General features: G+C 38.7%; 1 protein-coding gene across 1 annotated transcript; it reads right to left on the bottom strand.

The window, feature by feature from the left end:
* Nucleotides 1-10,130: 10,130 nt before the first annotated feature.
* LOC128127105 (F-box/LRR-repeat protein At4g29420-like) lies at nucleotides 10,131-12,308 on the bottom strand. Its single transcript, XM_052765460.1, has 2 exons — nucleotides 11,840-12,308; nucleotides 10,131-11,478 (listed from the first exon to the last, which is right to left on the bottom strand). Exons 1-2 carry the CDS (start codon nucleotides 12,306-12,308, stop codon nucleotides 10,562-10,564), a joined length of 1,386 nt encoding a protein of 461 aa, XP_052621420.1. The 3' UTR covers nucleotides 10,131-10,561.
* Nucleotides 12,309-12,640: the final 332 nt, after the last annotated feature.

Genomic DNA, 12,640 nt, shown 5'->3' with positions numbered 1-12,640 from the left:
CGGTACCCATAAAAAGCAGCGAGGGAGAGAACAATAATGGATTGTGGATGGGCTTACCCTGCATTTCCGGTGACTCGTGGCCTGCACAACGATTTCTCTCGGACCTCGGCGTTTCTCCGGCAGTAGATGTCGCGATGGCGACGTTCGGTGATCTCGGCAACGGCGTCGGAGCAGCGACGGAAGGATAGGTGGCGGCTGGAGCTATAAATGGCGGCTAGAGTCTTTGTCTAGGTTTAGGGTTACCAATCTAACATGGTGACGGGTTAAGAGCACCGGTTTTACCCGTGTTTCATTACATTTCTGGACTTTTACAAGATCAGCCGCTCCTCACCATATATTCTTCAACTTTAACCCAATATTTCCCTTTTTACCCCCTGAATCCATAAATTCATTACATTACAGGTCCTACAACTTACCAAATAACCCCTAACCTCATAAATCTTTACAAATTGAATCCGAAATTACCATTTAGCCCTTGCTTCCAAAAATATACTCGATTTAAGGTTATTACTCATTTATTAATTTCACATATTGATTTATTTAATAAACGGAATGTTACAATATATTTGATAAAAATCAACGAGCTTTGGTCATAAAGTTATACCTAAACATTGTAATTAGGGATAAAAGAATTTAACACATAACATAAATGGAAATAAACTTTGATTTTAAATGAAAATTTTTAAGGTTTTTATTTTACATTTTCAATTAAATCAATTAAAAACTGACCATAAATACTTTTCCAAAGAAATGAACGACGTTGAATTAAATAATGTTTTATAAAATTTGGTACAAAAAATATAAGACAATATTATGAATTTTTTTGCATTAAATAATGTTTTATAAAATTTGGTACAAAAAATATAAGACAATATTATGATTTTTTTTTCATATTTGTATAAACAGCTCCACCAATTATTATTGTAATTAAATATTTGTTTATAAATCTGTCACAAATGTCATGATTGTTTTATCGAACCTTTTGTCTTTAAGTATTGTAACTTTTTTTCCAATTTATTTATCATAGATAAAGATTGAATAAATCTAAGTTTAAAAAAAACAAAAAAAAAAACAAAAAACAAAAATATATGTGTTGTTTAGGTTAGAAGATGTATTAAAAGGTTTGAAGACTCTGGTCCACATCTTTGCAAAGAAGAGAACGTGTAAACCTTTTTAGGTCTGCTGTCTTAAAAAAAAACAGTCTGCGAAGCCTCATGTCTACACGTGGTCTACATGACGCAGACATAAGAGGCCACAAAAATATGCATAAACAACACCTAAATATGTTTTAGAGTTATCTCTCTATTATGTGTTTGTATCTAATTATAATCGTTGACAATATTTTCTATAATATCTTTCAATAGATCAGTATATTAAATCACAACTTTTTTTTTTGCTAGAACTCATTACTAAATTTGTTAAATCAAACTCACATGCGGATAATGCATGTCATTATAAGAAACATGGCCTTTACCTTTTAACGATGATATGCATTCACAGGGGGTGTTATCAGCCATCTTCACATGTACCTGACCTTAATGACATATTTGTTTTACAGGGAAGTAGATGGAAATGATGGAACTAGACTGAAGATGAGAATAGATGTTTTACTGTGACATTGTGCAGGAAACTATTGGATGACAATTTCTAGAGATATTACTGTAAATATATGTGGAGCCCAAGATTGTCTCTCCAGAAGTGCTATTGTGAAGAGAAGGGGACTCCAACATATATAGTCACTTATAAGATCATGTCGCACCGATATGGGATACATTAACTCTTCTGTTGGTTGACAACAAAACAAGTTAAGAACTTCATACAAATATCAAAACAAGTTATCCATAAGGAGGTTGTGTCTATTTTCTGGGGGCAGATACCGGAGCTTTTTGGGTCTCTCAATACCACGATGATGATGTTAGAGGAAATAGGGTTTATGTAGGAGATCTGGACACAACTTAGATCCTGTGAACACTTTCTGAACTGATATTTCTACTCTATGCTTGGGTTATAAGAAATTCAGCCTAGGATAACCCAATAGGACACCTACGATATTAGGCACTGAAATCGTAAGCCAAATTACTATAAAGATTCTCTGTTTGGTTGAAGAAAATGAGAGCTAAAAATTTTGTTTGTCTTTTCTCAAAGAGAAGAGTCATCTATATAATAAACAAGATTAGGGTTTCTCCTAGGGTGGGCCGTCATGGGTTGCTTTGGAAGCAAGCTAGGGAAATCCAAATTTTTAATGGGCATGACCCTATCTAGGGGCTCTGCCCCTTGGACCCCGCTAAGGGCGCTGCCCCTAGACCCTGCCAAAGGGGCGCTGCCCCTTTGGAAACCCCATATCTAGGGGCATTGCCCCCAGACCCCCGACTTGTCGTCGGACCGACTTCTAATATGATCTTATACATGTGTGCACTCCGCACAAACCCGAACATATATTAGAATACAAATTATGAAGCCCCTTAGCTCACATGTTAGTTCCAATTACATAAAATGATATGGTGACACTAAAATCACCAACAAAAGATACGCAGCCATTGCTGAGACTGCTGCTGTTGTAGCCTACGCGGCCGTTGCAACTGCTGGGGTCGCTACAGGTCGAGTTTTTCAGTATCAGGACTTCGATAATATGAAGCCCCCGTATTTTGATGGATTTCAGGACCCGATTATAGCTATAAGATTGTTGTCTGATGTTGAGGGATGCTTTTTCACCTGCTCTTGCCCAGCTAACCAGAACGTTAGGTGCGCTCTAAACCTTCTGAGGTCCGGAGTGAAGGAATGGTGGAGACTTGCTACTAGTTCGTTTTCTTCTAAGAAGAGGGCTACTGTTTCATGGGAGCAGTTCTCAGAGATGTTTTACTCCAGATATGTGCTGCTAGTGGAGCGTGAAAGGTTGGCCCAGGAGTCCCTAGATTTGAGGCAGTAGATATGAACCAAAATTATATTGCTTCTCATTTCAACTGATCATTGTATGTACACTACTAGAAAACAAGGGGTTTTGCTACAGAAAATAGCTACAGAAAAGTTTCGTAGGTGATTACCTACATAATACCTATAGAATGGGATGCACTGATTTAGTAACGAAATAGCTACAGAATACCAACAGACGTAAATCCGTAGGTATTCTGTTGGTAATTAGCTACGGAATAGCGACATAAGTAGATCCGTTGGTAATTAGCAATAGAATAGTTACGGACAACCGGCGGAAGAGAATAGCTACAAAATTGCGATGGATTTATTATTATTATTATTATTATTATTATTATTATTATTATTATTATTATTACTACTATTATTATTATTATTTATTTTTTTCATTATTCAAGTCTTAAAACTTTTTTTGAATCGTTTTGTTTTTACATATTTAAAACACAAACAAGTAAAAATCATACTAATAGTACTAATACTACTAATAATATTTCTAAACATAATGATAATGTAAAATAATGGTAACGAATGTGTTTAACACACAAACAAACATAAAAACTATGTTTAACACATCAATAAGGTGAAATAATGTACGTTTAATGTATAAATAATGAGGAATGATGATAATTAGGGGAAATATGTATATTTGTATAAGTATGTATGTGTATGTATGTATGTCTATGAGTATATGTATGTATATTTATGTATGTGTGTATGTGTGTGCTTATGTATATGTATATGTATGTGTGTATGTATATGTATGTGTGTATTTGAATGTGTATGTGTATGTGTAGGTTTATGTGTGTATGTGTATGTTTATGTATGTGTATGTGTTTGTGCATGTATGTGTGTATGTGTATGTATATGTATTTTAAAAAAACAAAGTAGCTTGTTAGTGAAAGTGTAAGCATTACTGTAACATTCAAATGTTGAAGTATTTTCAATTTTAACCTTGAATGAATAAATATTGCATTTTAGCCCTTGAGTATAAGAAAGAGTGCAAAATGGCCCATAATGGTATTTTGGTAATTTTGGATATTTAGGGAGTATGCTAAGCGTACGTTGTGTATGTTGAGCGTACTGGGGCACACCCTAGTATGCTGGGTACACACCTCGTACGTGGGGCGTACGTGAAGGAAGTGCAAACCCAAAGCTTTAGGGTTTGGTCCATATATATATATATATATATATATATATATATATATATATATACACACACACACACACACACACCATTATAACCTCATTTCCGATTACTTCATTAGCCTCCCTCTATGAAAAACGACCCCAAGCAAACCCTAAGTGAGAAGAGTGCATTTTTAGCCAGTGGAGTGTTTTGGAGGTGTTCATGAAGGTGGTGGGAAGAGCTTGGAGATTTGAAGCATTTTGGATATGAGATTATCTTCTTGTTAGCAACCTCCAGGAGTATAAAGTTCACAACTTGATCACTCCATATTGTAGATCTAGACATTCGTTCCTTTAAGACACTTTTTGTCCCAAATATGGTGATTCTTAAGCATATGGCATGTTCTTGACCCAATAAGTCGTCCTTGCAGACCTTTGGAGGGGTCTTAAGTCATAAAAATGTGGTATTTATGGTTAGTTTTTCTCCATGCATGTTATAGAAGGTCTTATGGCATTTAGATGTTGAGATTTTGTGTATTAATTACTTAATGGACATGCAAAGTCATAATGTTGGAAACTTTATGACTCTTGAGGATATTTTGGCTTTGGATCTGACTTTGGACGTGAAGATTTGGAGTATTAAGCTCCTAATGGGGAGAGGGATGAACAGGGCGCGTACGCTGAGTGTATGCGGTTAGCGTCACGTAATCCGGACAACCACTGAGTATGTCCCGCATACTGAAGAGTACGCCTATTTCTAGTCGAGGGAGTGGATGCAGGCACCGGTGTAGTTACAGCCTACATCGAAGCGGTTCAAGGCCACTTATTCGAGACCTGGGAGTCAGAGGGGCCGCACTTGTGGCAAGTGCGATAGGGTTCATCAGGGTTCTTGTTGATCTTCATCTCGTTGCCACAAATGTGGCAAGGATAGGCATTATGCCAAGGACTGCCTTTAACAGGTTGCAATATCGAGCACTACCATTGTAATCAGGTTGGCCATGTGAAAGCCAACTGTCCTTTACTCACGATGGGACTGGCACAGGCTCCAAAGCCAGCCGATTTGACGATCACCGATGGGCGACAGGGTCTGGCGGAGCCCCCGAAAGCTCGTGGTCGCATTTTTAAGCTTACAGCAAAGGAGGCCAGGGCAGCGCCAGATGTCGTGATGGGTATGTTTCTTATTTTTTTGTTGATTATTTTATGGTATGCTTATATATATATATATATATATATATATATATATATATATATATATATATATATATATATATATATATATATATACACGTATGGTTCTGTTAGGTACCTTCCTAGTGAACTCTGCCTGCTCTTGTGCTTTTTGACTCAGATGCGAGTCAGTCTTTTGTATCCCAGACGTTCAGTAGGGAGTTTGATATGCCTATTTGGGAGTTAGAGTGTCCGTTGCAGGTTTATATCGCCAACGAACACGAGGTTTCTGAATACATAGTGTATTAGGTTGTGTATTGGAGATCTTTGAGGTGCCTTATCCAATAAATTTGATCCCCATCCCCATAGGGTATGTATGGATGATAGTGGGGATGAATTGGCTGAGCAGGTTTGGTGTCATGATGGATTGCGAGGGTCAGCGAGTTGTAGTTCGAACCCCAAGTGGGGGAGAATTGGTTATCTATGGAGAGGGTACCTGGGTTGGTTCAAGGTTTTGTTCAAAATCTAGGGCTCAAATATATATTCAGCATGGGTTTGCGGATTACCTTGCTTATTTGGTTGATACTCAGGTGGGGGAGCGGGTCTCGGTTTCAAATGTGCCAGTTATTAGGGAGTTTGCGGATGTATTTCTAGAGGAGTTACCTGGTGTGCCTCCCGAGAAGCAGGTTGAGTTCAAGTTTGATCTAGTGTCAGGTGCGACTCCGATTTCCAAGGCGCCATACCGCTTGGCACCGCCCGAGATGCAGGAGTTGCCCAATCTGCTGCAGGAGTTGTTAGGAGAGCAGTTCATCACACCGAGTATTTCTCCATAAGGAGTGATTATAATGTTCGTAAAGAAGAATGATGGTTTACATCGGATTTGCATCTTGGTTCTCCAAGATCGACTTGAGGTCGTGGTATCACCAGGTGAGAGTGAGAGAGGAGGACATGGAGAATACTACGTTTCGTATTTCTTATGGGCATTACAAGTTCATGATGATGCCATTTGGGCTCACCAATATGTCTGTAGTGTTTATGGATTTGATGAATCGGGTGTGCAGGCTGAGGCTCGACCGATTTGTTATTGTGTTCATGGATATTATCTTGGTGTATTCCTAGACTAGAGAGCAGAACGAGGAGCAGCTTTGAGAGCTTTTAGGAGTATTGAGGCGGGAACAATTGTATGCCAAGTTCTCGAATTGTGAGGTTTGGTTGTGAGAGGTCCAGTTCTCAGGACATCTCGTTAACCAAGATGGGATTTTTGTCAATCCAACCAAGATCGAGGTTGTGATGCGGTGGGAGGTTCCGAAATCTCCCTCAGATATCAGGAGTTTCTTGGGTTTGGCGGGATATTATCGGAGATTTATCTGGGATTTCTCCATGATCGTTGTATCCCCACTCGTCTGACGAGGAAGGGAGTGAATTTCCGATGGGTCCCTAAGCAGCATGTTGCTTTTGAGATATTGCGATAAAGGTTATGTGAGGCCTCAGTGTACGGAGGGTGTTGAGGATTTCATGGTGTTTTGTGATGTATCCATCATTTGTTTGGGGGCGGTTCTTATGCAGAGAGGGCGAGTTATTGCATATGCTTCACGGAAGTTGAAGCTACATGAGGCGTGGTATCCTACTCATGACCTGGAGTTGGGGGAAGTGGTGTTTGCCCTCATGATTTGGAGACATTATCTATACGGGGTCCGTTGTACTGTCTACATGGATCATAATAGTTTGCGGTATCTTATGGACTAGCCGAACCTGACCATGAGGTAGTGCATGTGGCTAGACATGGTCAAGGATTATGACTGCAAGATCCTTTACCATCAGGGTAAAGCAAATGTGGTAGCAGCTGCCTTGAGCCACAAGTCAGTTGGATCTTCAGCGGGAGAGATGTGTATGAGGATATCCATGATTCCCCACTTTTATATTTGATCATGTTCGTTACCGATAGCCTGGGGTTGTTGACCCGGTGTGGTTGGGATTGGGTTCCAGTTTCGGGTGGGATCAGGCAGATAGTGGTAAAGGAGGCTCATAATTATCGCTTTTCTATACACCCGAAATGTTGGTCAATGTGTATGTTCGGGAGATTGTTGCTCGTTACGGGGTTCCGGTCTCCATTGTATCAAACCGAGATGTTTGTTTCACTTCCCGATTCTGGAATAAATTCCATGAGGAACTGGGTAGGAGACTACATTTCAACACTGTTTATCATCCGTAGACCGACGTACAAAGTGAGCGGACCATCTAGACACTTGAAGACATGTTCCAGGCGTGTGTCATAGATTTTGGTGGGAGTTGGGATTCCTACCTACCCCTTGCAAAGTTTTCTTACTACAACAATTATCACTCCAGAATTGGTGCACCGCCTTATGAGCTTTTATATGGTCGGAGATGGCGTACCCCAGTTTGTTAGGGGGAGGTTAGTCACAGAGTCATGGGAAGGAATGAAGTAGTCCTTCATACCATGGAGCTTATTCGACAGATCAGGCAGAGACTGCAGACAACTCAGAGTCGGCATAAGAGTTATGTCGACCTTCACCGATCGGAGTTGGAGTTTCAGGTTGGCGGTATGGTGATACTAAATGTCTCACCCTGGAAGGGCGTGATACGCTTCAGGAAAAGGGGTAAATTGGCTCCCCGGACCTTTCCATGTGATCGCTAGGGTAGGCAGGGTAGCCTACCAGTTGGATTCGCCGAGTGATCTCAATTAGATCCACAATACCTTCCATGTTTTGCAGTTATGTAAGTGCATGTTGGACAATGAGGTGGTGGTCCCATTGGATGTTATTCATGTCGATGAATGTCTGAATTATATTAAGAGGCCAGTTGTGATAGTGAAGAGGAAGATGAAGATTATGCGCAACAAGGAGATACCTTTGGTAAAGGTTCAGTGACAACATCGTAAAGGCTTCGAGTGGACCTGCGAGCCGTAAGTAGAGATGTGGGAGCAATATCTTGAGTTTTTTGCGACGCCCAACTTTGAGGACAAAGTCTAGTTAAAGTGGGGTAGATTTGTAACATTTCAATGTTGAGGTATTTTCAATTTTAACAAAGAATAATTAAATATTGAATTTTAATCCCTGAGTATTAAAAAGAGTGCAAAATGGCCCATGGTGTCATTTTGGTAATTTTAGACATTTGGGTAGTACGCTGGGCGTACACCTCGTACGCGGGGCGTATGTGAAGGAAGTGAAAACCCTAAATTTTAGGTTTTGGTCCATATATTTACACCATAGCCTCATTTCTCATTACTTCATCAGCCTCCCTCTGTGAAAAACGACCCCAAGCAACCCCTAAGTGAGAAGAGTGCATTTTGAGCCATTGGAGTGTTTTGGAGGTGTTCTGGAAGAAGAAGAAGGTAGTGGGAAGAGCTTTGAGCTTGGAAGCATTTTGGATCTGATATTATCTTCCTGTTAGTAACCTTTAGGAGGTATAAAGTTCACAACGTGACCACTACATATTGTAGATCTAGACATTCCTTCCTTTAAGAAACTTTTTGTCCCAAATATGGTGATTCTTAAGCATAACATGTTCCTGACCCAAAAAGTTGTCCTTTCAAACCTTAGGAGAGGTCTTAAGTCATAAAAATGTGGTCTTGATGGTTAGTTTTGCTCCATGCATGTTATAGAAGATCTTAAGGCATTTAGATGTTGAGATTTTGTGTATCAAGCACTTAATGGTCATGTAAAGTCATAAACCGTCTTCTTCTCGTTCCAAACATTTTTCTCTTCTATCTCCTTCCAAGAATGCACTAGAACAAAAGATCTTTAGCCTCCCTCTCTCTCTCTCTCTCTGTCACTACGATTACAGCTCATCTACGGTTTCTCTTAGTGTGTCTAAATGATCATGGAGGCGGAAATGAGGGCTTAAGGTCCTTTAAATATGACACAAACCCAAAAAATTAGGGTTTCACTACATATACTCAACTTGTTGAATCCAGCGCTTCGACTCGATGAGTAGGCTTCATATCCCGAGTGGCCAGCTCAGCTGCTACACGACGATTCGGGATCAACCAACTCGTCGAGTAGGTGCTACAATGTGCATTATAACTCTCAAGTTTCACATCTAGGATTCGGGGTGTTACAAATGCCAACACATGGTTTGTTATTTAGGGTGCTAGATGTCCGCGTGACTCTTGCATATGTATGTGCTTGTATGCTTACTAGGCGGGGCCCAATGGTTATTCTGTATGTTAGTATCTGACTATGTGTATATGATTTGTATCTGGGCGGGGCCCGTTATACTCATTGGGTGGGGCCCGTTATGCGAGGTAGGGCGGGGCCTGTGATACTCATTGGGTCGGGCCCGTTATACCATATATATATATATATATATATATATATATATATATATATATATATATATATATATATATATATATATATATATGGTATGTGGTATATATATTGAGAAACTCACTAAGCTTTGTGCTTACGGTTTTCAATTTATGTTTCAGGTACTTCGATTTGCAATTGGAAGAGCTCGGGATGATTGCAGAGCACATACAACCTCGTTCCGCATTTTCTTGATAAGAAATGGTGATTGATACACTTGTTTTATTTGGATTTATATAACGATCTTTTAGGAAATTCTGGTTTTATAAATTTAAAAATAAACTTTTTGGGTCTTATATTTTTTTGGTACATTACATAGTGAAACAAATTTGAATTTTAGCAAGTTCTATATGATTCTAAATAAACAAAAATAATAATTTGACATTAAAAATTCACCATAAAAAGTTGTATATTTATTTTAAGCCTATGCGCTTTTTTTCTAAATAATGCTGTTTTTTTCTAAATAATGCTGATGTTAATGAAAAAAGGAAAACCTCGCATTAGAAGAAACTAAATAACAAATTCATTTGATCTTTTCGTTAAGAAATAGACGTCAAATGAAATACTAAGAAATGCCAAATATGAGAAAATGTGTAGACATAATAGTAGCATTTAACAAAACTATACACATCTTAAGCATAAACATCCGCATTCGATTCATAACATTATATTTAAATCCTATCTATATAAGCATAATACCATAACAAGCAACATCATTCTAAAAGACACAACACCATAAAAGCTTTTTATATAAAAACATAAACACAATAAAAACTCTTATATGGAGACCATGGCTCCTGCTGAAGCCACTTTCACTTCATTCAGTATCCATATCAATCTTTCCTTAAGAATGACTTCGGAGACCACCCATTGCTTTCCTACCCCTTAATAGATGTATATTTGATCGATCATACATTCACCCCTCTACAACTCTTGGTTCTTCTACTTCCTCTATATATTTCTGGTATCTTTGTTTCTTTATGTAAAAAATATAAGCCATCCCCAACTGCTTTTTAATTGATTTGTGCATTGGGTATACCATTGGTTATCCATGTATCTTCGGTTCCTTCCTCCCATGCCCCCCATCTCCAGTTTAGTCTAGGCCACCGAGCCACGCACCAATCCATAAAACGTCTCGATACATGAGCAGCAGCATGATCACGATGGATGAGTAAAGAAACATCTACCAAGTTTTTGCATTGGTCTAACACACAAGCAACCAAGGAGAAAGTCAATGCAGGGTCAACCCTCAACAGATACCCACGAAAGGTTGTCAATCCTAACCTCCCGTCCAAACAAACCCGGTCAAATGATTCATAAAGCACCTCAAATGACAACCAAGCGCTTGTCTTAAAACATAAAGAAGTGACGGTAGGGAAATAAGTCAACATTTTCTTTAGGGTAAATTTGGAATCATCAACTGCTCCTACACCCAAATCTCCTGAATTCAACGTCAGATTTTCTATAGTTTTTAAATGCGGAAAGTTTTTAATTAAGGAACAAATATAAGAAGACTTGAGGGATAATGATTTCAGATTTTCAAAAGTTTTAATTGAGACTGCGCCCAAATGGTCAATGGCAAGATGTAAATCACTCAACAAAGGAGCTTCAATATAGAGTGCAACAACCTTTCTACACTCGAGGCTGAGCGTGGTGAGGTTGGGTGTGATTAGAATCAAACATGATTGTGCATCAGTTATGGTCCACTGACAGGTTTTTAGGTGGAGAAGGTGGATTGTGGGTAGTTTAAGTCCTCTAACATCTATCAAGTTAAGAACTTGAAGATTAGGGAAGCTTTTGTTCAACTCGGTTAGGTTCTTGTCTTCTAATCGTATGAACTCCAGTGTCAAACTTGTTAGCATTGGCATTGGATTCATATTCTCTACAGAAAGCCATGCATGCTTCAGCTCTAATTCAAGTAAATTGTGACCTGAATCAACCAAAACAACCAAGTTAAAGCAAACTCAACTACTAACAATAGAGAAAATAACTAAAATAGAACATCAATTTTATCCATTTTTATTTATCCCAACATGAGGGTTGTTCCTGACAAACCATCTCCATATTCATCCAGACAGTAATAAGTAAGTAATAACATATATAGTAAGACCAAAATTTTATATATAATTTGATAAGTAACACCAGTTGAAATTAAGAATCCTCGAAAGATACATGATTTCCGTCATAGGACATTAGATCAATGGCATGGATCTTATCATTTCACAAAATATATAGCAACAACATCACTAGCAAATACAGAAATGAACAATTTCAGCATATAATGAACTTACAGCATGTGGAGACGAGGGGTAAAACTTCTGATCGACGCCAACCTGAATGGACCCAAAAATCTGATATAGAAAGGGATTTCAACGTTCCTGAAACCCTAGGGAGCCACTCCTTGACGAAAGCCCCATCTGTGAGGTACATATCATCGCCATAATCTTCAACGTCAGCGTGAGACACGTCTAGGGGCAGATTCTCGGCGCCAATATGCACCGATTCGAGAGATCTTGAGTTCGATATAAGATGGAGGATAATTGTCTTGAGAGGGGAAGGTAATGAGGAAGAACTAGAAGAATCTGAATCCCTAGACCTTAATTCGATGTACCTTTTTAATGGGTACTGGAGATTGATACATGGAAGGTCTGGAGCGACAGTATCAAAAGTCTTCCACGCTGCTCGGCAGCGCGCAACGTCCGCCGAGTCATCGAGTCGACTCAGTATTTGGAACACTAGAGTTGCAGGAAGATTGTCCATGCAAGCGCCAAGCGGTGAATGAAGTACAAAGGAGACTGGAGTTGATGGGAGTTGATGTAGATATTTATGCCTGAATAGTTTATGTTTACCCCTTCATAGTTTGACTGGTGTTTATTATATCCCCATTAGCTACTACGATTTACATATTAGACTTTTTTTTTCTTATTTTGTGATTTTAATTTTAAAAAGTTAAGTTCCATTATTTTTTTGCCAAGATGGTTTAGCATTATACGACATAAGTGTTTTCATATTTCCTTGTCTTAAAGTTTTAATTTTTGTTTTTAAAGTATCATAAAGTCAAGTCGATTTATATAATTCAAAGGTTAACAATA

This window comes from Lactuca sativa, chromosome 7, assembly GCF_002870075.4.
Source record: "Lactuca sativa cultivar Salinas chromosome 7, Lsat_Salinas_v11, whole genome shotgun sequence".
Lineage (NCBI taxonomy): Eukaryota > Viridiplantae > Streptophyta > Magnoliopsida > Asterales > Asteraceae > Lactuca > Lactuca sativa.
The sequence above is the reverse complement of the archived record's forward strand: the minus strand, read 5'-3'. Positions and strand labels throughout refer to the sequence as shown.

Coding starts and splice junctions, on each gene's coding strand:
- LOC128127105 (XM_052765460.1), bottom strand. CDS start 12,308: ATGGACAATCTTCCTGCAACTCTAGTGTTCCAAATACTGAGTCGACTC. Junction 11,479..11,839: donor ACCCCTCGTCTCCACATGCT/GTAAGTTCATTA, acceptor TGGTTGATTCAG/GTCACAATTTACTTGAATTA.